We start from the raw sequence: 27222 nt of genomic DNA on the forward strand, positions 1-27222 counted from the left end.
GAGAAATGACAGGCCATCATTAATTTAAGAAATGAAGGTCAGTCAATCCAGAATATTTAAAGAATTTTCAAAGTTTCTTCAAGTGTAGTCGCAAAAAAACTTCAAGCACTATAATGAAACTGGCTCTCATAAGGACCGCCACAGGAATGGAAGACACAGTTACCTCTGCTACAGAGGATAAGTTCATTAGAGTTACCAGCCTCAGAAACTGCAGCATTTTACCAGCCTCAGAAACTGCAGCTCAAATAAATGCTTTGCAGAGGTCAAGTAACAGACACATCTCAACATCAACTGTTCAGAGGAGACTGTGTGAATTAGGCCTTCATGGTCAAATTGCTGCAAAGAAACCACTACTAAAGAACACCAATAAGAAGAGACTTGCTTGGGCCAAGAAACACGAGCAATGGACATTAGACCGGTGAAAATCTGTCCTTTGGTCTGACGAATCCAAATGTGAGATTTTTGGTTCCAACCGCCATGTCTTTGTGAGACGCAGAGTAGGTGAACAGATCTCAGCATGTGTGGTTCCCACCGTGAAGCATGGAGGAGGAGGTGTGATGGTGCTTTGCTGGTGACACGGTCAGTGATTTATTTAGAATTCAAGGCACACTTAACCAGCATGGCTACCAGAGCATTCTGCAGCGATATGGCATACCATCTGGTTTGCTCTCAGTGGGACTAAAATTTGCTTTTCAACAGGACAATGACCCAAAACACATCTCCAGGCTGAAATCACTGGCCACTCTATACCGCTCTGACATTGCTCGTCCATATATTCTTAATTACATTCCTTGATTTGTGTACATGTTGTGACATTTGTTTATATTACTTGTTAGATATTACTGCACTGTCAGAGCTAGAAATACAAGCATTTGAGAATGCCAAGAGTGTGCAAAGCTGTCATCAAGGCAAAGGGTGGCTACTTTGAAGAATATAAAATATATTTGGATTTAACACCTTTTTGGTTACCACATGATTCCATGTGTTCCATGTCTACAATGTAGACAATAGTAAAAATTAAGAAAAACCCTTGAATGAGTAGGTGTCCAAACTTTGGACTGGTACTGTACACACACGGAAAGTATTCAGACACTGACCTTTTCCACATTTTGTTCCAACATTCTAAAATGGATTAAATAGTGTTTTCCCTAATTAATCTACACACAATACCCCATAATGACAAAGCAAAAAGAGGTTTTTAGAATTTATTAAGAAGAAGAAACTGAAAAATTACAATTACATAAGTATTCAGACCCTTTACTCAGTATTTTGTGGAAGCAACTCTGGCAGCATATAGCCTGGAGTCTTCTTGGGTATGACGCTAACATCTTGGCACACCTGTATTTGGGGAGTTTCTCCCGTTCTTCTCTGCAGATCCTCTCAAGCTCTGTCAGGTTGGATGGGGAGCGTCGCTGCACAGCTACTGGTCTCTCCAGAGATGTTTGATCGGGCTTCAAGTTTGGGCTCTGGCTGGGCCACTCAAGGACTTGTCCCAAAGCCACTCCTGCATTGTCTTGGCTGTGTGCTTAGGGTTGTTGTCCTGTTGGAAGGTGAACCTTGACCACAGTCCGAGGTCCTGAGCGCTGTGGAGCAGGTTTTCATCAAAGATCTCTCTGTACTTTACTCTATTCTTTGCCTCAATCCTGACTTGTCTCCCAGTCTCTGCTGATGAAAAACATCCCATACAGCATGATGCTGCCACCACCATGCTTCACCGTAGGGACGGTGTCAGGTTTCCTCCAGACATGACGCTGGTCATTCAGGCCAAAGAGTTCAATCTTGGTTTCATCAGACCAGAGAATCCCTTCCCCAGATCTGTGCCTCAACACACTCTTGTCTCGGAGCTCTACGGACAATCCCTTCAACCTCATGGCTTGGTTGTTGCTCAGACATGCACTGTCAATTGTGGGACCTTATATAGACAGGTGTGCACCTTGAATTTGAATTTACCACAGGTGAACTCCAATCAAGTTGTAGAAACATCTCAAGGATGATCAATGAAACAGGATGCACCTGATCTCAATTTTGAGTCTCATAGCAAAGGGTGTGAATACTTATGTAAATAAGGTATATGTTTTATTTTATTTTATACATTTGCAAAATGTTCTAAAAGGCTGTTTTGGCTTTGTCATTGTGGCGTATTGTGTGTAGATTGATGAGGAAATTTTTATTTAATCAATTTCAGAATAAGATTATAACGTAACAAAATGTGGAAAAAGTCAAGGGGTCTGCATACTTTCCGAATGCACTGTATTTAAATAACCATCATAACAAAGTAAACCTGCAATTACACAATGATATGTTGTGTGGAACTCCCACTATGACTCAGGAAAGCATGCAGTTTATTAGGCTACCGATTAAATACTGTAAATTACTGAACTTCACAGGGTGGTGAAAGTGCATGTTGATGAGCTCGATGCTCCTTTTCAATAAATATCAACCATCTTATATTGATGACAAGATGATCGATGCTTGGCTGCCGTTTAACAGATAAAAATAATCTTGCTCTTATCCATAATAATCTCATCATGTAGGTAGCCTACCTGCACTGTATGTGCAAGCTGTTGGCTAGAGCATACAAGCCAAGACCAGAGTGGGCACATTTGCAACAGTTTGTGTCAAAACCATCAGTTGAATATTCGATGGTCTTTTTATTTCGGCACATGGGAATTTGACCGCAAAAGTCACATTTTTATCCTCAATAAGTCTGTTGGATGGAAACATCGCTGGTGGTATTTTTATGGAAATTGTATAATATTTGCATTCAAATCTGTCGCCAAATTGGATGAAAACCTAGCTATTGTATCACTTCTAAATGTTTGCTCATCTGGAAAACCAACCTTGTTTCTGATTCTCAGTCCAGTCAACCATGACCATTTTACTTTTTCTGTTTTCCTACGGTGTCAACCTGCAACCTAGGCATTTGCATAGGTTCCACTTCGCTCTACTACATACACCTTGTTATCTTGACAGCAGGTGCACTTGTGGTGTAACAGAACTAACAGTTCAAGACTACTGATGCAGCTGTTGTGGGTGTGGTTCCTTTAACAACATTCCATTCTTTGTTCCCAGTGAAATGCACTGCAGTATGCATTATTCAAAGGAAGAGATCTGTAAGACTCCATTGTTTGAAACATGAATGAATAAAAGAGCACTAATGATACAGACATTTCAAAGAAAGCCTGCCTTACTGGGGAATGGATTGTATATTGTAGGACTATCTTGAACTACTTATCTGCAGATTTCTACCAGTTTCTCTGCCAAGCAAACAATGGTTGATATAAACAAATGCTATACCAATCATTTCAGACTGGATTAAAATGATATTTTAGCCTTTACATAAATATATAATACTCATCACACATTACTTTCTCACTATTTAACCCTATAAAGAAATGTTAACTCATGTACATTAATCTAACTATTCAGTCAGTAACTGTGGCAAACATCTATCGAACGGCATGTTTGCGTATTCATATCATAACTTCGGCAACAAGTAAATTATGTAGCAACTATTTCACAATGTTGACCTGCATACTTAGTGAGTGAGACCCTGCATAACTGAGCAACTTGTTGCCTGGTCCATCCAGCACAGAGTGGGTTTGAACAAGTAGCCTACACTACTAGGCTACATGTACATGAACTAAAGCTTTGTGACATTTCATGTATACATTATATACATTTTATTTTTTAAACATGTTAACAAAATTGTTTCCTTTCCGAATAATCAAAAACAAAACGATAATGTATCCTGTCGTGTCGTGTCAACAAACCAAACACACCCACATTTTCTGGGAAAATGGGAGTCCAACGGGAATTCTAACGTGAGGCCAGTTAGCGTGCGTTTGACGGAAGTTGAACGAATGTTGTGTGAAGACGGAATTTTACTTTAGTTAATTATTTTTCCCGGGCAGCGCAACAATGGAATATGAATATACGCATGTTTTCACATTTTAACAGCGCGCGTGCCATGATGTCGTTTGCTGTCCTTTGAGATTTCCAATGTTGAAATTGTTGACTTGACTTTATAATTAATTTTAATGTGACTTCCTCACGCCAACACTTCTGTTGTTTCGCTGTCTGAAACTCCGATAAGAGGACTGGTCAAAACCACACATTGTGCTCACATTCGATCATAAACACATTTTGAAAAAACTATTAAATATTAGAAGAGAAAATAGGATACTCGCCTTTAAGGAAAATTATATACGTCACTTTCATCGGTGTTGCTCAGAATAAGATACAAGTTACGTTCCTAAAACTCATACAATGTAGCACCATCGTGTTACTTTCCTTCTCTCTTCAAATATCCTGATTTCAGCGAAGATGGGCGGAGTTAATACTAGACAGGCTCTGACCTATCTGATAAATGACAGATACACATAGAAGTCAAGAATGGTTTAGTAATAATGTATATAGTCCAGTTATGTCCGCAGTTGGACTTTTAATAGTTTTATATATGTTGGTAATGTTTGCGAAAGGGCATACATATAACTTGACAATATTGCTGTTTTGAGTCCCGAAGCTTGACACTCCAACCACAATGGCCCTAAATGACGACGCAACGAGGGGGACATGAGACTTTCCCAGCAAAAGCAATATCTCCTCCCAAAAACTAAAGCAAACGAACATTAAAGTCACCTGTGTTGCTATAGTAATATATGGAAAGGCTAAGTGTGAGAGCACTTCATTTGACATTTCCACCCATGCAAGAGTTAACACAATTCCAGAAGAATAAGCTACTCAAGAGAAACTGTCCAAAGGTTTTAAATAGAATGCATTGATTTATTGTAAAAGTACAGGTTCATTTCCTAAAAAGGTAAAATTTTCTGAATCAGATGCATTGCAGTGTTATAATCTAATGTGCTAATATAGTCTCTTCATAATGTTATGAATTATTACACTCAATCCTTTATCCTCCATCCATTTGTAGAATTGGTTCTGTAAATCTATTCCACTGAAATAAAATGTAAAAATGTTATGAAAACACATGGCTCTGATTTAGGGAAAAGTCTGATTTCATAACACCATCTAGTGGTTGCTTCTGGCAGTCTATGAAACTATGTTAAAGGAAACCATGAACATCAATCGATATTTTTTAACATTTCCATTTTTGTTTTTACTAAAATCATTAAGCATGACAAATTATTCACTTTTAAAACAATCAGTCTGAATGGATTTCCTATACTATCACAAATTGTGTTATAACAAAAATTCGGTAGCTACATTGAAATAATCATACATCCTCCTATTGCAACGAAAATGCACAAAATAAATTGATAAAGCCTATTCTAAAATCAAAAATATATGCATGGAGCATGTGTGATAATACTACCATGTTAGCTTCATTACAGTAAGACAAATTCCGATGGCACATAATTTCCCCACAAACTGTTTCAATCATGCATCAATCTGCAACATACTGTAAAAGTCAACAGCAGTAATCGAGTATAAAAATACTTATTTCATTGTACTGAAGAATGTACTTGTTCCGAATGCAGCATCGGGGTTGTATTCAACAGGCACCAAACGAAAGAAAACTGACAAACAGATGGGGGGGGACTATCTGGACTTGTCCTATAAAGAACCTCTTTTTTTATTTCCATTGCAAGACGTTTTACCACAGTGTGCCATAATGAATACAACCTTGTTCTTCAAGAAAGTTTGATTTTCATGTCATTTCTTGGTAATTAAGCCCCACATGGTAGAAAACATCCTCAGGCATATATACACTAGTGGTTTGTATTAAGTGCAAGAATTGAAAGGCCCCTTTTCTCAAATCACTAGTATCAGAATCACACACTGGTATAGCTTACTCATCAACTCGTTATTCACTAATCATATTCATTACCCCACAACCAAACTCTCTCACACCTAGACAAGAGACAGGCACACCGTTGCTCATTGCAAACGACAACTGCCCCGTCAATCACTACCAAAGACAACCATCCACAGTACATTAGCGTCAATTGCTGTCACATGCATGATCAGAAATGATCCAGATTAAAAATGGGATTCAACATATCTCAACAAATCGAGAGCTTTGCAATGTACATGATCCAAAGAGCTTGATTAGATCACAAGGATCAGTCATTAAAACCCCTTCATATTTAGGCCACCTCGCATGCGAACTACAGTTTTGCTTCCTCTCCATCTTATGTTTTCTCAGACCTTCGATTAAATCCATTAACTAGGCACAGGGTATATCAAACTCATTAACTAAAGTACTAGTTTAATACGTCCAGTAGAATGATTGATTCATTAGCAGCACATCAGTAGAGGTGGGGTAAGGAGGCTGGTCTCCAATGGTTCCCCTTTAAAAATGTTCCACCACCTGTGGGTGGAATGAGCCCCTTCCGATTGGTGGACGGGCAGCGGCCATGTTGTGGTGCCACTGCTGGATTGGTGTTGTTAGTGTGCTTCCCGTCCTTGTAGTGGAGGGGTCAGGTGAGAAGGCTCAGGGGTCATCTTACAGCTTGGCCTGCAGAGGTTTCAGGTACTTGTGGTAGGATTCGTGGACCTAGAAGAGAAGGAAGGAGGGTCAATTTGAGTACTCTGCAGGTAGTCTCTTCCACCCACCGGCTACCCCTCTCTGTCGGTAGCAATAGCCTTGGGACTAGGTTACTCTGCAGGAGACTTCCTACTACAGCAAATCATTCATTCGATTGCCATCTTTACGTAGGCAAACTACACAATGAACACAGATCCTTTGGCTCTTGATCATAATCTGAAACAAATCCTTGTAAATGGTTCTCAAATGGCCTGTTCATGTTCTTAATAATGAACTAAGGTAAAAATAAAAATTAAAAAAGCATAAAATTAACTTTCTTCATCTCAGTTTCTCTTTTTGAAGGCCCTCTCAATGAACTCTGACCTCTGTCTTGTTGAGAGGTGAGCGGCGGGCCCACTCGAACATGTGCTCATAGACATTGCCGTCGTAGCGTCCCAGGACGGAGTTGAGCATTTCGTCGCAGTAGTCGAAGGCGTCCACCAGGGCCACGGCGTTGGGCCTCAGCTGGGCCAGAAGCTCCTTCAGACGCTGGGACACCTGGGAGAGCTGGGGCACACTCAGGAGACCAGTCTGGAGTGAGGAAGGAATTGTCAGGTCGTTATTATTAAAGAGAATGTGTTCTCAATAAATAAGCAAAAATAGGCAAAAATGTTCAAATGTCATGACAAGCGAGTTAGAGCCTTTATATGTAGGATCAAACCAAACAAATCAGAAAGTTAGAGTAAGAAGACAACTGATTGCAGCATTACCACAAAAATGGAAGAAGGGAGGAGATAGGGAACTTGTTTGCCTGTCATATATTAAAGAAACAACTTGGCTGAAAGGAATTGGCATACATAGAAAAATATACCAGTTTCATTTGAGGACAAGAAAGTTGACAGCTGTGCCATACAGGTTGCAAAATAAATGGGAAGAGATTTTCGATGTACCGATTCCAAGGCACATGGTTTATGAACTGGTAAAAAAAAACACTTGATTCAACAGTGTTTTTCGATTTAAATTATATAAAATTCTTGTCATCAACAGAACACTATATATATGGGGCATACAACAATCTCAGCTCTGTAGATTTTGCTGCGAAGAGACAGAATCAATAGATCATTTATTATGGCATTGCCCCTATGTAGCTTGTTTCTGGTCACAGGTTCAGGAATTATTTAAAAAAAAATCAAGATATGCACTAAAAATTAACCTTACAAATAGCAGTTGGGCAATTTGGAAAGCCATAGTCAATAAATAATATAATAATACTCATAGGAAAGGTTTTCATCTTTAACTCAATCTGTGGATACTAAACGATTAGAAAGGTTAAAACATCACAATTTAAAAATATATGGCACATAGAAACCAAACGAGGATGGTCTATGGTGTTGGATTCTGGGTCAACTTTGAACATTGAGCTATTAAAGACATGATAGATCAGACGCATAGTATATAAAGGAGTGAGATCTGTAGAAAGACAAGAGTGGCAGTGGAATGTGCTGGGTGGACGGGAGAGAGTCACGGGAGTGCGATAGGTGAGACGAGAGGACATCTGTGGATTAGGAGAAGGAGGGGTTGAGGTCAGATCCCCTGAAGGGAGAACTAATGGTTATGTTATCCTGTTACCCTCTTCCTGTCGAACCATAAAATGTAAGGATTGGAGAGAAGAAGGGGTGTCTAACGTGGAGAATATATACTTGTGATGGTGAGAACATGTTTTTGTCTGAATACAGCTGTGTCAACCCTTTGGGAAGAATTAAACTTGGTTAAGCTTCTCTAGTGTCCGTGAGTTATTTACTCTGAAAAATTAGAACCTAATGTAGGTGATAGGTGAGATGGGCTGAGAGTGGCTGAGGGGTGTGGTTAAAGAGTTTGTTTGGTAATGTTTTACTGTTATGCGACTGCTTTATATAAAAGTTCCATGTATGTAAAAGGTGTTAAATATATATATATATATATATATACACACACATCACAAAAATAAGATCATCTTCCTTTAATGTGATACAAGTACAAGTGTAATACCATGTCTTGCTTAAAACATCATACATGACATTATAAAAATGGATATATACTTTAGTAAGGGACCCACTTTAGGTCACATTGAAATTCACATATTTTTTTCAAGTACTAGAGTATGTATGTCGTCCCTTTATTTTCCCCTGAGAGATAAGTCTGTGATTGCCAGTTGCCATGTTGGTGGTTACCTGGAGGAAGTCTCCACTGTGCTGTTGGATGCCCTGGAGGGCATAGAGCAGGGCCAGGGTGCTGAGGACAGAGTGAACCCCCATGTCTCCTATCTCCCCCAGCTTAGCTGCAAACAGCTTCACCACCACATAGTGACAGTGGGCCTGGAGATGAAACGGGATGAGGAGAAGAGATGGATGAGAGTTAAATGAGGACCAGAGAGAGAGGAGGAGGAATGAGACAGGTAAAGGAAACTGAAAGAAGGAACCAGAGGGGAAGAGAGAAGAGGCATGGGGTGGGGCTCCCTCCCAAAAAACAACACATTCCATATCCCAGGTTGGTAAGGTAACTTACATTAGAGGCTCTGACCAGGTCTATAGCGCTGTTGTTCCAGGCATCCTCCTGACTGACTCTCTTCTGTAGCTCCTGCTGAATACTCTTAGCTGCCACCTCAACCAGCCTAAAGACACACAGAGAGGCATTGACATGGGAAACCTTTAGACAAAAACTGATGCATGGCTGTCCATAGAGTACAAGTACATTTAGTTGTGTGCTGGTTTGCTGAACTGGTGGACCATTTTAGCTCAACCCATTGCATTGCCTGGCACCAACTAACACATTGCTCTGATTAAAGGTCTCTGCCATATAATGAACAGCCCTTTGGGACTTAACGAAGATCAAATATCTAAATGGAATCTATTACCATTACATTTTGGTTAGTTTGTAGGCCCACTTACTTGGCAGCTCGCAGTTTGTAAGCCTCCACAAGGCTGGCCAGGTCATTGACGTTGAGTACAGTGGGTCGGGAGGACACAGACTGGGGCTGCAGTCTACGCTCTGACTCGTTCAGGTAGGACACAATGCCACTCAGCTGGTGGCCTGCCGACACCTGCTGGTAGCTCTTTATCAAGAACCTGGGGAGTGAGGGATGCAAACACGTGAGCAAGACAATGGATGGGCACGATGGTCACACACAGACAAAGTAGTGAAGGGCGATATGGCCAAAATATCATATCAATTTATGTCTCATTTTTGACGTTAATTGACGGTATTTTATGTTTTGGTATAATAAAAAGGGTGGCCACAAATACATTCTACGTGGTTTTAAATGGGTCTTTCTCTCTTCTGATTGATTGTTTTATACAAACTTAAACCCCAAATATTTTCTACCTTTTCATCAATTTCCTTCACTCATTTGTTATAATTTCCACAATAAAATATTTGTTTTGTCTTTGTTTGCCTCTATTGTGACAAAGTAACTTTTCATTTATGAAAGTACTAATTCTCCTCTGACCATGTCTTTTCAATGGATTCCAATGGCAGTTCTTACTTTCGCCACAAAGGGCGTTGTGCTGATTTCTTAGGTGCTTCTGGAACCCCCACTGCCTCACAGGCCCTAGCATATTCATACCACAAAATGACATGTGCGCACCTGAAGCTCTTGCTAGGAAATGATCAGATCTCAACTGTTAGCAGTCACTTACTGGCGGTAAGAACGGACGATTGCAATCATTTTCAAGTTTCATCACTCAGTTATTTACATTTAACAAACGAAGCATTGAAATACCAGTATGTAAGGTAAAGTAAAAATCCAAACCAGTCCATGCTTTAATACTGGTATATAGTAAAACGCTGTTTACCACCCAGCTCCAACTAAGGACACAAAAACTCATACACACCCATTAATTTGGTCCTAGTCTCACTCACTCCCAATCACCCTTTCCACTGTACACTTCACACTTAGCAGTGCTTACACTGAACACACTCCCAAAAACATGGAGACAGATCAATGCTTTGTTGATAATTACTACCTTCGATGTGCAGGGCGCAATATCACACAATAGCTTTTAATACTGGAGTTATGAGCCCTGACTTGCAAGTATTAGAATACATTGTAATGTGTGTTTGTGTGAGATGTATAATGTGACTAATTGATGTTTTTGATTCAGTGAGGAAAGAATGTGTAATTTCACAGTGTGTGTCATATCTGTGTCTTATATTTGTGTGTGCGAATGGGTGTTTGCGTCTGCAAGTGTGTGTGTGTGCCTACCTGGCGGTCTGCAGCATCATGACGGTGTTCTCTCCCTCGTAGGTGCACGTGGCCACGAAGTTAACATAGATGTCTGGGAGGGCGCTGCAGCGGGAGTAACCGTGCCCGCCACACGCCATGCGACACACCTCGATGCCCTCACTGGCCGTCCATGTGGTGAAGGCCTTCAGGCCCGCGGACAGGGCATGGAGCTGGGCACAGGTCAGACGATGGCACAGGGTTATACAGTTATATTGACACAGGATGGTAGAGGATGGGCACAGGGCACAGTTATATTGGCACAGAAAAGGTGCAAATTAAAAATGACATCATTTGTTAATATGAATGAGGATCTTTTGTGGAAACCCCCTAGAGAGTTGATTGACGCATCGGTGCGCCAATCTAAGTTACATAACAACAAAATATCCCCATAACAACCTGTCAGTTTGAGCTAGAGATATCGGTTGCTTGCATTGGATGTGTCTCAATCCCCGCATACGCCAGTGTCGCACTTCTGCGGTGAAAGTTGGCAGAGCTGCATCTTCTCACAAAAACATCTGTAGCATCCGAACCACTCTATGGAAAGTCGAGACTCTCACGAACACATTCTCAGTTTGTCTCTACAACCCCCACAAGTGTCAGAAGACTAGTCTGAAGACGGTACCGTCGATGTGTGTACTTCTGTTTGGTAGCGTCCGAACCGGTTGGGCTACAAACTCCTGTGAAGGTAACTGGTACCGGTTTTAAGAAACAAATTGAAGTTTGAAGAGGTTTTCTGCCTACCCAAAAAAGGTGTTAAATATGTAAACTCGTCTCTTATGATACTTTTTTTTGACTGTCCTTTTTGACATTATGAATGTGTTATTCAATATGTTTCTATAGGTTCTAGTAGTAAAAGCCTAATTCAATATTTGATCAAATAATTGTTTAAAATTAAAAAGCAAACAGCTAAATGATCCATAGTATGACCATCTTAAAACAATTCCATATGTCAGCTTAGCACCCCCCCCCCCCCACCCCTAGACTAAATAATTAACACAGACGAAGCCTGTTGTCGAAACACCCCCATTAGACTTCTGCTGCTTAAAATAGATGAAACTTTTCAAGACTATTTTCAGTGAGTGCAGTGTTATCCCATATTTCCTAGTCAGGTCACGTGGTTAGGGAAAAAAAGCCTTCTTTCATCATGTACTATATCAAGAGGAGGTATTTACTTAGCCTGGGTACCAGTCTGTTTAGCTATCATTCCACTCCTTGAAAAGCATGAAACGGAGTACAAGATGTGGAATGTTAACAAAACAGGTTCTGGATTTCAGGCTAGTATTTACTGTAAATACCTCTGGTAGTTCACTGAAGTCTCCCTGGCTGATGTCTCCAGTGATGCGGTGGTAGACCTGGTTCATGTACTGACCCACAAATTTGTAGGCATAGGCTGTAGCCAGCAGGGGGAACAGCTTGTACTGTTGGGTCTGGTAGTCCATAATCTGGGGCTCCGGCTCTCTGGAGGAACCACAAAATAAGAATATAGACTTAGACACAAGGTTAATGGTTCACTATCTTTTTTATGTTAGTCTTTGAAGAACATTGAGATACAGATATTATATGAGTAAGGCTTCCTAATATCTACCCAAACTCTATTTAACATCTATCTACATCAGCTCTCACACAATTATAAGAGTATAGCTTTTGTTAAATGGTAAGGGTTATAGTATTTTGCTTTCTATTCTTGTTTGTGTCTATGAGTGTGTTACTTGTGTATGGATGTGTGTAAGTATAGGTGTGAGCATTTTTGTATTCCTTTGACTGTTTATGTATGTTTCAGTAAATGTGTGTATCCAGGGTCATGCTCATTAGGCAACAAGCGGATGAAAACGCACCGAAACATAACACAGGAAAGTAGTGTCTGTACAATACGAATTTGGATTTCCATCTCAAAATATTTTGCTACAGTGTGACCTACTGAACATGACCCTGGAGTGTCCAGAGCTACAACTGACCCTGGGCGTATCTCAGACTGGTGCCGTACGGAACTGTAGCGGATGGCGATAGTGCAGGACTTGGCGAGGGCGCTGCCCGCTTCCCCTACGATCATGGACCTGATGAACACCATGGTGCCGTAGGTCAGCTTGGCACTGGGAGGCTTCACGTACGTACCGTCTGCCTCCACCTGGTGGGGAGAATACATACTGTCTGTGGCAGTGGAGGCTCCTCAGAGGAGGAAGGGGAGGAGCATCCTCCTTAATGAATTTCAGAATCTTCATTTTTTAAATGAAACTACAATAAATATCTTCACGTCACAAAATAATTTATTAAAACACACTTTTTTGCAATGTAGGTCAGTAGCCACAACAGCACTATGTAGGGTATCCCAATGGTGTTACCAGAGGACAGATCGTTTCTGTCCTCCTCTGAGAACATTGACTTCCATACAAAGCCTAGGAGGCTCATGGTTCTCACCCCCTTCCACAGATTACACAGTAATTATGTCAACTTCAAAGCTCTTGCAGCATGAACTGACGTTGTCCACCCAATCACAGGATCAAAGAATGAATCTGGCACTGAAAGCATAAGCTACAGCTAGCTAGCTAGCTACACGGAGTACAAGATGTGGAAAGATGTAGATAGCTAGCAGTGCATAAAATGTGGTGAGTAGTTGACTCAAAGAAAAACAGAAAGGGAAAAAAAATGAATTTGTTCAACTTAAGAGAGTGAGGGAGAGATAGAAAGCTAGCTATATGTCGTTGTATTTTTTTCACTTAGCTAGCAAATGCAGTTAGCTAGTTTAGCCTACTCAAACACCCGTCTCAAACAGAAACATATTCTATGTTAGCTAGCTGGCTACGGCTATCCAACACTGGAACTATTCAAAGTCAAGGTAAGCTTTTGGTTTTATTAATTTATTGCCACCGGGGCCCAATGGTGTAACTGCTAAACTGCTTTCTGACTGTACACTGAACTGCATGATTGTAGCGGGTTTACTAACACGTTAGTTCTCGTAGCAGTGTAGACTAATATGTGAGAAGGAATACAATAAACAAAGTGATCATGCTTTTTGTATGTGACTGCTATGAAAGTGAACTTACGTATGATCAGTAGTGTATTCATTCCGCTGATTCTGTTGAAAAATGTTTCTTAAACTGAAGCAAACCGAACGGGGATAAAATACCTGAATTTGTCCAATATAAACTGTTGCCACTGTTGGACTAATGATTACATCTTAGATCAGCTAGATGCAGGCAAGAGTGTGCAAGGCTATATTGAATGTCACCGTCACCTTGAATTCTTTTTAAAGTATCTCTACGTTGTAATCCTTCATTCATAAGCTAGGTTGGAGCAACATCATGATAGGTATAGGAAAAGGTTGAGTATCATGTAGTAGCCTAAACCTATTGATGTTACATTGAGCTGGTTGAATGGAATATAAATGACAGTCATCCAATATGCTGTAATAGAAATAAGGCTCATAAATCTTTTTTTAAACATTTTAAACGTCCTCCCTCATCTTAGACAACACCGACCGCCACTGGTCTGTGGTATACAGTTCTAGGACAATCAGGTAGTAAGTATACGCTCTCTGTGAGGAATATGCATACAATATACTTCAAAATCAAATCTTTGTGACAGCATTAGAATCAACCAACAGAAACAAAGAACAGTGTCTCCTTGAAATGTGCTTAACTTCCCAGTCGCTCACCTTGGCATATTTCATCAGCATGTGTTCGCGAGGAATTCGTACATTCTCCAATTTCAGGTAACCATTGTCAACCTCATCAAAGCCAAACTTGGGTCCTATGTCCCCTACCACCACACCTGAGAGTGAAAGAGAGTGAGTTCACTAGACAGTAGGCTACCACCAAAGCTACATACAGAGACACAGACAGGCATACTCACAAACACTCTTTTTGACGCGCACACAGCAGTATGTACAGTACCTGGCAGTGGTATGTGTGTGTTCATACTGCGGAGAGGTACGATGAAGGCGTGCAGGCCATGACACTTCCCCTGGGTGTGGAGCTGGGCCAGAACTATGGCGTGGTTAGACGTCTTACCCACTGGAGAGAGAGAGCGAGACGGACAGGGAACGCGAGAGAGCCCATTCGACTCCAATGGATTAATAACATTAGCCATGTCAGTTCTCACTATTCAAATACAGTGGGGAGAAGTATGTTACACTGCAGATTTTGCAGGTTTTCCTACTTACAAATCATGTAGAGGTCAGTCATTTTTATCATAGGTACACATCAACTGTGAGAGACGGAATTTAAAAATCCAGAAAATCACATTGTATGATTTTAAGTAATTAATTTGCATTTTATGGCATGACATAAGTATTTGATACATCAGAAAAGCAGAACTTAATATTTGGTACAGAAACCTTTGTTTGCAATTACAGAGATCATACGTTTCCTGTAGTTCTTGACCAGGGTTGCACACACTGCAGCAGGGACTTTGGCCCACTCCTCCATACAGACCTTCTCCAGATCCTTCAGGTTTCGGAGCTGTCGCTGGGCAATACAGACTTTCAGCTCCCTCTAAAGATTGGGTTCAGGCCTGGAGACTGGCTCGGCCACTCCAGGACCTTGAGATGCTTCTTACGGAGCCACTCCTTAGTTGCCCTGGCTGTGTGTTTCGGGTCGTTGTCATGCTGGAAGACCCAGCCACGACCCATCTTCAATGCTCTTGCTGAGGGAAGGAGGTTGTTGGCCAAGATCTCGCGATACATGGCCCCATCCATCCTCTCCTCAATACGGTGCAGTCGTCCTTTCCCCTTTGCAGAAAAGCATCCCCAAAGAATGATGTTTCCACCTCCATGCTTCACGGTTGGGATGGTGTTCTTGGGGTTGTACTCATCCGTCTTCTTCCTCCAAACACAGCGAGTGGAGTTTAGACCAAAAAGCTCTATTTTTGTCTCATCAGACCACATGACCTTCTCCCATTCCTCCTCTGGATCCTCCAGATGGTCAATGGCAAACTTCAGACGGGCCTGGACATGCGATGGCTTGAGCAGGGGAACCTTGCGTGTGCTACAGGATTTTAATCCATGACGGCGTAGTGTGTTACTAATGTGTTTTTTTGATACTGTGGTCCCAGCTCTCTTCAGGTCATTGACCAGGTCCTGCCGTGTAGTTCTGGGCTGATCCTTCACCTTCATGATCATTGATGCCCCACGAGGTGAGATCTTGCATGAAGCCCCAGACCGAGGGCGATTGACCGTCATCTTTAACTTCTTCCATTTTCTAATAATTGCGCCAACAGTTGTTGCCTTCTCACCAAGCTGCTTGCCTATTGTCCTGCAGCCCATCCCAGCCTTGTGCAGGTCTAAAATTTTACCCCTGATGTCCTTGCACAGCTCTCTGGTCTTGACCATTGTGGAGAGGTTGGAGTCTGTTTGATTGAGTGTGTGGACAGGTGTCTTTTATACAGGTAACAAGTTCAAACAGGTGCAGTTAATACAGGTAATGAGTGGAGAACAGGAGGGCTTCTTAAAAAGAAAAACTAAACAGGTCTGTGAGAGCCGAAATTCTTACTGGTTGGTAGGTGATCAAATACTTATGTCATTCAATAAAATGCAAATTACTTAAAAATCATACAATGTGATTTTCTGGATTTTTGTTTTACATTCCGTTTCTCACAGTTGAAGTGTACCTATGATAAAAATTACAGACCTCTACATGCTTTGTAAGTAGGAAAACCTGCAAAATCGGCAGTGTATCAAATACTTGTTCTCCCCACTGTAACTTGATTGAAATTGAAAAAATTTGGCAGTAATTTAAGTCTCTGGTCCACACTACAATGAGAATCAGCAGTAAATGATCTTGTTCAGCAATGTTGTGGAATGGGTTTTCAAAAGCTAAGTTCACATCATTTACTGGCGATTGGTTTGATTGTAATCAGACCTTGACTTTTTCCATATTTTTGTTACATTACAGTCATTCTAAAATGGATTTAAAAAATGATAATCCTCAGCAATCTACACACAATACCCCATAAAGACCAAGCAAAAACAGAAATACCTTATTTATACAAGTATTCAGACCCTTTCCTTTGAGGCTCAAAATTGATCTCAGGTGCATCCTGTTTCAATTGGTCATCCTTGAGATGTTTCTACAACTTGATTCAAATCCACCTGTGGTCAATTAAATTGATTTGACATGACTTGGAAAGGCACACGCCTGTCTATATACGGTCCCACAGTTGACAGTGCATGTCAGAGAAAAACATCAAGCCATGAGGTTGAAGGAATTGCCATAGAGCTCCGAGACAGGATTGTGTCGAGGCACAGATCTGGGGAAGGGTACCAAAATATTTCTGCAGCATTGAAGGTCCCTAAGAACACAGTGGCCTCCATCATTCTAAAATGGAAGTAGTTTGGAACCACCAAGACTCTTCCAAGAGCTGGCTGCCAGGCCAAACTGAGCAATCAGGGGAGAAGGGCCTTGGACAGGGAGGTGACCAAGAACCTGATGGTCACTAACATAGCTCTAGAGTTCCTCTGTGGAGATGGGAGAACCTTCCAGAAGGACAACCATCTCTGCAGAACTCCATCAAATCAGGCCTTTATGGTACAGTGGCCAGACGGAAGCCACTCCTCAGTAAAAGGCACATGACAGCCTGCAATAAGTTTGCCAAAAGGCACCTAAAGACTCGCAGACCATGAGAAACAAGATTCTCTGGTCTGATGAAACCAAGATTGAACTCTTTGGCCTGAATGCCAAGCGTCAACTCTGGACGAAACCTGGCACCATCCCTACGGTGAAGCATGGTGGTGGCAGCACCATGCTGTGGGGATGTTTTTCATCGGCAGGGACTGGGAGACTAGTCAGGATCAAGGGAAAGATGAACGGCACAAAGTACAAAGAGATCTTGAATGAAAACCTGCTCCAGAGCATTCAGGACCTCAGACTGGGGCAAAGGTTCACCTTCCAACAGGACAACGACCCTAAGCACACAGCCAAGACAACGCAGGAGTGCCTTCGGGACAAGCCTCTGAATGGGAGACTAGTCAGGATCAAGGGAAAGAAGAATGTAGCAAAGTACAGAGAGATCATTGATGGAAACCTGCTCCAGAGCACTCTGAACCTCAGACTGGGGCAAAGGTTCACCCTAAGCACACAGCCAAGACAACGCATGAGTGTCTTCGGGACATGTCTCTGAATGTCCTTGAGTGGCCCAGGCAGAGCCTGGACTTGAACCTGATCGAACATCTCTGGAGAGACCTGAAAATCGCTGTCCAGCAACACTCCCCATCCACCTAACACTCAATGCTGTAATTACTGCCAAAGATGCTTCAACAAAGTACTGAGTAAAGGGTCTGAATACTTATGTAAATGTGATAGTTTTATTTTTAATAAATTATAAATTTAATAAATGTTTTTTCTATGTCATTATGGGTATTGTGTGTAGATTGAAGGGGAAAAAAACCTATATAATCCATTTTATAATAAGGCTGTAAAGTAACAAAATGTAGAAAAAGTGTATGTGTATGGGCCCTGAAGCTAAAGTGTGTCCGTGTACTCACGTCCCCCAGGCCACCACTTGATGGAGGTGATGGTCGGGCTGTTCAGGACAAACTCCTGGGTGGCCGGGTCATATGTTGCCGTGGTTTCAAGCCCCCTGAGGTGGGTGCCTAGGCAACGAGAAAGACACCAAGGCCCCCAAACAACACGAAAACCAAGTTATCACTAAGTTATGGCAGAAGGACTTTGATGTTTTCAAATATTATGCAGTGCAAAACTGAAAAAATAACTAGCCATCAATCTCAACTAACGCAACTTCTAACTTTTTTTTAACCACCTCATTCCCTCATGGGGAAAAAAAGTTATTCTATTCTATAGTGGAAGGTGTTTGACAGATCAAAACCAAAATAAAATCCAATCTATTTCTTACAATTTGCATAGGTGTCTGGTTTAGGACTGTCAAAGTTAACCTGACTTTTTTATGCTGTTAATTTTGCTTCTGTTTTAGTTCTCATGGCAAAATATGTAAGCAACTGATCCCAGTTCTAGTAGCAGCTGCTTGTGACTAGTTCATGAAGAACATGGATCAGAAGCCTAGGCTAGATCTAATAGCTGTATTATATTTTACATGAACTCAGACCTGGCTGAGCTGTTGTTAGTTTTCTGTGGAACTCATAACATTGTCAGACAGGTTTAAATGCTCTTTGTATCCATAGAGCCAGTTCTTTCCCCGCCCCCTATAGTCAACCCTCCCATTAAAAATTGGAATGAATGAAGCGTTAACAGTACTTGAGTGTGTACGTGGGCAACTGTTAACCTGTTAAATCTATGGGGGCGCTATTTAATTTTTGGTAAAAAAAGACGTGCCTGTTTTAAGCGCAATATTTTGTCACAAAAAGATGCTTGACTTTGCATATAATTGATAGCTTTGGAAAGAAAACACTCTGAGGTTTCCAGAACTGCAAAGATATTGTCTGTGAGTGCCCCAGAACAGGAGCTACGGTCAAAACCAAGATAAAACTGCAACCAGGAAATGAGCAGGATTTTTGAGGCTCTGTTTTTCATTGTCTCCTTATATGGCTGTGAATGCGACAGGAATGAGCCTGCCCTATCTATCGTTTCCCCAAGGTGTCTGCAGCATTGTGACGTATTTGTAGGCATATCATTGGAAGATTGAGCATAAGAGACTACATTTGCCTGGTGTCCGCCCGGTGTCCTCCGTCGAAATTGTTGCGTCATTTTCAGCTGCTGGTATTTTTCCATGGGATTCTGAGACGAAAGCAGGCTTCCACGAACGGCATATCAATGAAGAGATATGTGAAAAAACACCTTGAAGATTGATTCTAAACAACGTTTGCCATGTTTCGGTCGATATTATGGAGTTAATTCGGAAAAAGTTTGACGTTTTGGTGACTGAATTTTCGGTTTGTTTCGGTAGCCAAATGTGATGTACAAAACGGAGCGATTTCTCCTACACAAAGATTCTTTCAGGAAAAACTGAACATTTGCTATGTAACTGAGAGTCTCCTCATTGAAAACATCCGAAGTTCTTCAAAGGTAAATGATTTTATTTATTTGGTTTTCTGGTTTTTGTGAAAATGTTGCGTGCTAAATGCTACGCTAAATGCTAAGCTAGCTAGCAATACTCTTACACAAATGCTTGATTTGCTATGGTTCAAAAGCATATTTTGAAAATCTGAGATGACAGTGTTGTTAAGAAAAGGCTAAGCTTGAGAGCAGGCATATTTATTTAATTTCATTTGCGATTTTCAGAAATCGTTAACGTCGCGTTATGGTAATGAGCCTGAGGCTGTATTCACGATCCCGGATACGGGATGGGTAGTATCAAGAAGTTAAACTTCAAGAACATTGATAAGAGGGAGTAGGCCTACTTAAAACTTCTTCAGGAGTTTGTTCCTGTACAGGAACCAAATCAGCGGAAATTCCAGAGCGCCAACTAATTGTACTCGTTAAAACTTTCATTAAAATGCACATGCAGGGTACTCAATTCAAGCCACACTCGTTGTGAATATAGCCAACATGTCAGATTTGTAAAATGCTTTTCGGCGAAAGCATGAGAAGCTATTATCCGATAGCATGCAGCCCCCAGAAACACACAAAGGGTACGTAAAACAAAGAAATTAGCGTAGCTGGCGCTACCCAAAACGCAGAAATAAAATATAAAACATTCATTACCTTTGACGAGATTCTTTGTTGGCACTCCTATATGTCCCATAAACATCACAATTGGGTCTTTTGTTCGGTTAAATCGGTCCATATATACCCAAAATGTCCATTTATGAACACTGTGAAATCCATGTAAAAAGGCACATATCCCAACGCAACGTAATTTTTTAAAATTCATAAAGTTGCCTATAAACTTTGACAAAACACTTCAACCTACTTCTGTAATCCAAGTTTAGGTATTAGTAAACGTTAATAAACGATCAAATTGATCACAGAGAGATCTGTACCTGTTTTGGAAAGGAAGTAATACTGTGAAATTGTTAAAATGATAATGCCCTTTTAGTGCGAGAGCTGTTTGAAAAGACAGCCTAAAATGTCAGCTTCTTTTGGTGGTATGGAGTTTTGGAATGTCTGGTGACATCATCAGGCAGTAAATTAGTACCAAACATCTCTGCCAATAACAGCTAGTTTTCAGTATCCCCCTCCATACTCAGACCACTCCCAGAAGGTGCTAGCAAAATTCTTGTTTGATAAATTGCTCTTTGCTATGAGGCCATTTGTTTCTTTTTGACCATTTTAATTGAAAACAAATCACACTAAGGTAATTAATTGTTACCCAGAAATAATTTGATATTGAGATAAAAACGACTGCATTGGACCTTGAACAACAAGCGTTGTGTCGGTGGAGACGTTTTTACACAAAATTCCCTAACGAGTACGGGAGAGTTCTCTGGTGGCTCGACTCAAATGTTTAAGAGGGTGGGCATGCATCTCTTGTCCACTCCACAGAGCATGTGGGTGACGTAAGGTTGGTGACCAGGTACGGTTTGTTCGTCATTTTACCGTGGCCCATCTCTGTCTGTGCGTAGGTGCCGATGATATCCAGGTTCCAGGCGGGTATGAAGAATGTCTCCATCTGCTCAGGACTGGCCTGGTTCAGCAAGGTGGGCAGGAACATTGCCAGGTGGAGGTCCAGCGGCTCCGCCCGCCCGCGGTGCACACAGCTGGGGCAGGGGATAGGAGGGTATGAAGGGAGAAGATGGTAAAGGAAGGATAGGACATTGGAGGGGCATGCAAAATATGGTATAGCCAAGGGGGAAAAAATCATTTTTAGACATAGAATAATAGACCATATAATGGGCCATGACAATGGAGAGATGGTTGGAAAAGATGAGAGATTGGAAGTGTTAGCGTGTTCCAGGGTCGCTGTCAATAATGGCTGATCCCTGGACGTGACCCCACTCTGAGGGTGTCAGAGGAAGTGGGAAATCAAATATTAATTAATAGATATAGGAGACATTTTCCACCGATCGGCAACATTTTTACAAGTTCGACAGGTGGACATTTCTTCTGTCGAACTTTCTTCATTGCGACAGATGATGGAACCAGTGTTTTTCGAATAAATGCTGATTGCCACAAATTTGAAGGTATACGGGCATGTGACGTTGTCACGTAACAATACAAATAATGTTTCTTTGCAGGAAAAGGATTATCCTGACTTTCTTACACCTCGCTTTTCTGGTTGGCTGGTAAGTTTCACTATCCAATTATTTCCCATCTACAGGAGTGCAAATTTCACCATGGCATGGACAGTCGCGATACGTTGGCACATGCAAATTATTATAATATAGAAAATATTAGTACATTATTGCATTCTGGCTTTCACAGGCTACCTGCGACATGAAACAGATGGGTGAGAGGGCATACAGGGTGTTGCCAATTTATTAATGTACAATTTTCCTAATTGGGTAATGGAAACACTGACCACTACATTTTAATTCAACACTTTTGGGATTTTGCTAAAAAAAATGTTGAGGTGCGAGGTCATTAAATCCAGCTGTTTTTTTATTGAAAATTAAATAATTAAAATGGAAACGCACAACAGCAGGCAATTATATCAATTTTCTATGCAAACTTTTTAAATGTTGGCACAAAATAAAAATCACTTGAAAAGTTTATGGAAACCTAGCAAGTGAGTTGGTGAGAAGAAGTGAACCAGAACAGAACAGGCCTTCGGAATATTCTGAACAGCCAGTCCTGGAGATTCCCTGGAGTATTATTGTCATGGAAATGCCATGGTTACGTGATCGTGAATAATGTCCACTACGCAGCGTCATTGAGGTGAAACATTGGCAACAAGAGACATCTGGCATGTCCAAAATTATATTACATCGTACAGATTTCTCTGCTTTCAGATGAACAATGGGATATTCAGGGATCTGAAACTCTTCCCACTCTGCATGTTCTTTGGCAGGACACCGTGTGCCTTCCCTATGAGTTGAGACTTCGACAGACAAGAACAATTGTTAGGCCTATATTCATTCATCCAAGCCATTCATTCACAAACAGCCAAACAATTAGGCCTACATCCATCCACTCAAATGCACAATTCAGAACGTTAGGTAATTTGCTTAAAAAAAGGTCCAAATTCTACAGTGTTAGGGTTAATCATTTGTAATGAGTAGACTAGATTCAAAGAAAATTGGGAGTAGGGGAAAATCAAGACATAATAGCAATCAGAGTTAAATGACAAACTTGGAAACAACTCATTAGGCTAATAGGCCACGACTAGCAGAAGGAGAAGAAATAAAAGGGGTTTGAGGAATGGAATGAAACTAAAAACTAAACAGGAGGCATTATATCGTTTAAGCGCAATGTTAGGGATTTTTTTTGTCCTTCAATTGTTTCTTTTGTCACCTTTTCCAAGGTATTGGGCAGTTTATGAGGACTCTAAAAACAGACTGGCAATCATGACATTTTGAATCCAGCATATTCGTTTCGGCTATTCAGTTTAGCGAATAACTATTGAGTTAAGCCTACTGTTTGGGCACATTTTGTCTACACAAACAACTACAGTGATCTGTCAAACACATACAAATAATCACTTTCAATCAAAATGTCAACCCCATGATTTTAAACGACATTAAAAGAAAATCCTACGTCAAAGATCGACAACTGTCCATCCCTAAGCATCCCTGTGATCCTTTCCATAATTCAAACATAACTAGCAGGCTAAATATAAAACAATTGCACAAGCACTTTGTTGTACAAATTGTGCTATTATCTTATCATCATTATAAATTCTCTGTATGCGACTGACCGTGCCCCAACTCTGTCTGGGCGTAGGTGCCCATGGCCTTGAAGGACTCGGCCAGGGGGACCCACTTCTTGAACTGCTCCTTGTTACACTGGGTGTACAGGGTGGGGAGGAACATGCTGAAGTGGAGCCCCAGAGCCTCTTGATGGTTGCCCCGAAACACACTGAGGGAGGGGGACAGACACACAGGTTGACGGATGGACAGACTGGACCACTCAGCAGGTTTATGGTAATTTTACTCGTTTTTTAAAAAAAGGGGGAGGTTCTACCTAAACTTGTCCAATAAGAATGTACATTTTAGTTTTCCATTTCAAAGTGTTTCACTCCTACTTAAAAGGACCCAGGTTTAGGGTTGACACTAGTGTCAACATGACCTTACTGAAAACTGCTTAATTGACAGAATCTTGCAGTATCCCTTTAAAGACACGCTCAGGGGCTTAGACAACCACTAAGTATTTTTTTTAACTCCCCTTTTGGGCTAGATGTGGCCGTTTTAAATTATGTATATTATTAAATAAAATAAGCATGTTCCTTTCAATTATCTTATCGATTGATGACCAACCAAGAACATTGCACATGACTGCAACAGAAGAACCATATCTCCACCTTAAAACAATCCTTGCTGCTTTGTTCTGCAATCTACAGCCTCCTAACTTCACTTGATGATGCATTTGATAGTGATAGTCTTGATTACACACCAAAAGTCTACTACTTCTCATTTTGCTCACTTTTAATGCCATAATTGTATTACATCTTACATTGCATTAGTGAGTTCTCTATCTCTCCACTTGCTACAGATCAACGCTTTGATTGGCCAACATAAAACAAGTTACACATACATGAAGGCTCTGAGGTCACACGTCATTAAAACTAAAAAAAAGTTTGTTTTATTAAATTAATCATTTGAAACGTCATCCTGCTGTTTAATCAGTTTCTTGATATGCAACACCTGTCAGGTGGATGGATTATGTTGGCAAATGAGTAATGCTCACTAACAGGGATGTAAACAAATTTGTTCACAGAATTTGAGAGAAATAAGCTTTTTGTGCGTATGAACATTTTCTGGGAACTTTTATTTCACCTCATGGAACATGGGACCACTACTTTACATGTTGGGTTTATTTTTTGTCTATTACTGTTAAGAATTTCACTGTACTTGTGCATGTGCCAACTTGAAAATAGGTGTATAATTATCCCCTCCCTAAAAATGATACTCACAAGTATTTTAATACCAGCGTTTGGATATTCGAATAAGGGTGCACATCCCTAACACACATGCACACAAACCTTTATAGCCACATGGCAGAGTGCCTGGGTCTTGCCCCATAGGCAATTATGTAACAGTGCATAAAACTACAGTACCCTATTGCTTCACCATATATATATATAACTTTATCAACCCATGGAGGTCTGGATTTGGAGTCAAACTCAAAACCACACTACAGGCTGATCCAACTTTGATGTAATGTCCTTAAAACAAGTTAAAATGAGGCTAGGTAGTGTGTGTGTGTGGCCTCCTTTATTGTCAATCAGTGTTGCTTCCTAAGTGGAAAGTTTGATTTCACAGAAGTGTGATTGACTTGGAGTTACATTGTGTTGTTTAAGTGTTCCATATATATCACAGACTTTGATCAGGAAGATACCAACAAACTCCTCATAAGATGACAATGCAATTACTCTTGAGGCTAATAGCAGGCAATACATTACCATTGGGTGTGGAGAAGACTTTAGCATATAGGTGAAAGGCTTAGAGACTGTTTGCGTAATTTCAGCAAATCCTGTGTTTTGCTTCAGTGTGTCCAAAGCAGCATCGATACAGCCACCTGCACTTCAAACCTCAAAACAAGCATGAGAGAAACCTCATCGATGTTTGTCACGCTGTGTTAACCATTAAAACCTTCTGTGAAATGTTGAGAGAAAATAAACATCCGTGAAATGTGTTAAGGAGTGATGACTGGAGGATACCGAGAAGTATGACATTTACTTTGATCATCCCAAACCCTTACAGAATACATACAGTCCATTGAAACCAAATCCTGCTTGCAGACAACAAAACAAGCCCAAAACAATCTTAATTTCCCCACCTTTCACCTGCATCGGTCATTACATCTAACAGGTTAGCTGACAGGAAGACAACTATGGACAAAACCCTATATCTATTTTCACATTTCCAGTTGTGATGTGCAGGTCCATAGCATTTACACTGACGTCATTTAACAGACACTCTTATCCAGAGCGACTTACAGGAGTAATTAGGGTTAAGTGCCTTACTCAAGGGCATATCGCCATATTTTGGGATTCAAACCAGCGACCTTTCGGTTACTGGCCCAACGCTCTTAACCGCTAGGCTACTTGCCGCCCATAGCAGGTAGCTGGCGTGGGTCTGTGTCCCAGCCTTACCTCTTGTAGCAGTAGATTTCCTCAGGGTCTGAGATCCCATACTCTCTGAGCTTCAGGATCATCTGGGCACTCTTCTTCACGGCGGCATCGTATCGCTCGCTCCTGGACAGGAAGTTGAGGTCCTCACTTTGGAAGTCGGGGTCACTGATCACCAGTGACTCTGTGGAGGATATGGAAGATTGGGGGGGGGGGGGGGTTAAGACATCAGGGTAAACATAGCCTCTGAAACCCAGGCTTCTCACACAAGATGGGATTTTGGAAGGATGGCAATGTGAGACTAGGTTGAACATTATGTGCAAATTGTGTAGTTTTACCATTGGATAAATACATGTGTCTAATATCATTAGCTACATTTCTATCTGCAACATAATACCATGTCATGTCTTATTTGTTTTGATTATGATGCCATAATGAGTCCTGCATGGGGTCAACCATCACCATACAAACAGCCAGTCGGTCAAACAACGACTGTTGCTATATGATGGGCTCAAGTGACCCTAACCTAACTTTCTAGCTAGCAAGGTTGCTGCTAGCTGTCTATGTTATCTGGCAATACACAAATCAGAGCCTTGTTTACACAAACAGCATGTATTTCGTAAACAGCATGCACAAGTTACAATGAATGCAAAAAAATTGCCTTCATCTTGTCATTAGCTCACAATTATGAACAGCTGACTGGTCATAACTACTGTTACAACAACAGATAGATAGATAACTAACTGGCTAACCTGGCCAAGACAGCCGATAGTGTCCGTGCAGATCTAGCCACTATTGGTTGCCTAGGCTATGTATGACCAACCTTCGCTAATGTAGGATAGCTAGCCAGTTATCAACTTGTTTTGTTAGACACAAAACAAGACATTCCAACCTTACCAATTTCTCTTCTTCTTTTGGTCTTCTCGATGCCTCCGTCCAGAATATGTGTGAGTTTCTCCACGTTAAATGTAGCGTTCTCACGCTCTCTAGTTATGTCAGGATTCATGGCGAAGTAAATAATATTTCCCCTTGCAAAAGACGGCGTTGCTTGTGGCAATAGAAATATGAGTTGTGTCACCTTGGGACCACATGAACCAAGTTCAGCACTGCATTAACTGGAGCCTGACCAATTATTGACAACTTCCTGAACAGCTGGAAGAGGGGGCGGGTAAACAAAATCATGTTACGTGACGTTGTGAAACATTATCGCCTTGAACTGGCAAAACACACAACTGGTATCTTTATGGTATTTGACCTATTTTACCCTTTGATAACTTCCAGCACCTGCAGTCTTTCATTTCCTTTGGGAAGTCAACTCTGGTGCAGTCAAGGAGGGAGATTCAGTGAGAACACTTGGAAGGTGAGGAGTGTCTACCGCATGAGGTTGGTGGCATCT

General features: G+C 41.1%; 2 protein-coding genes across 5 annotated transcripts in view; both read right to left on the reverse strand.

Moving 5' to 3' along the window:
* Window positions 1-4320, reverse strand: part of LOC135539118 (inactive rhomboid protein 2-like) — a 40816-nt gene extending 36496 nt beyond the window's left edge. Inside the window, exon 1 of the mRNA XM_064964973.1 lies at window positions 4191-4320. The gene's annotated coding sequence lies outside the window, so the exon portion shown is untranslated. The remainder of the gene's footprint in view (window positions 1-4190) is intronic.
* A 439-nt stretch (window positions 4321-4759) lies between these two features.
* LOC135539129 (peroxisomal acyl-coenzyme A oxidase 1-like) lies at window positions 4760-26958 on the reverse strand. Of its 4 annotated transcripts, none has more exons than XM_064964981.1 (14): window positions 26724-26958; window positions 25851-26010; window positions 21197-21357; window positions 18229-18336; window positions 14642-14761; window positions 14404-14519; window positions 12707-12876; window positions 12047-12209; window positions 10731-10921; window positions 9418-9594; window positions 9035-9140; window positions 8701-8844; window positions 6875-7081; window positions 4760-6520 (listed from the first exon to the last, which is right to left on the reverse strand). In XM_064964981.1, exons 1-14 carry the CDS (start codon window positions 26830-26832, stop codon window positions 6470-6472), a joined length of 1983 nt encoding a protein of 660 aa, XP_064821053.1. In that variant the 5' UTR covers window positions 26833-26958; the 3' UTR covers window positions 4760-6469. The 4 variants fall into 4 exon arrangements, with proteins under 4 accessions (XP_064821053.1, XP_064821055.1, XP_064821062.1 ...); XM_064964983.1 differs by lacking the exon at window positions 21197-21357 and adding an exon at window positions 23454-23614; XM_064964990.1 differs by lacking the exons at window positions 25851-26010; window positions 26724-26958 and adding an exon at window positions 23454-23573.
* Window positions 26959-27222: the final 264 nt, after the last annotated feature.

This window comes from Oncorhynchus masou, chromosome 5, assembly GCF_036934945.1.
Source record: "Oncorhynchus masou masou isolate Uvic2021 chromosome 5, UVic_Omas_1.1, whole genome shotgun sequence".
NCBI classification, from domain to species: domain Eukaryota; kingdom Metazoa; phylum Chordata; class Actinopteri; order Salmoniformes; family Salmonidae; genus Oncorhynchus; species Oncorhynchus masou.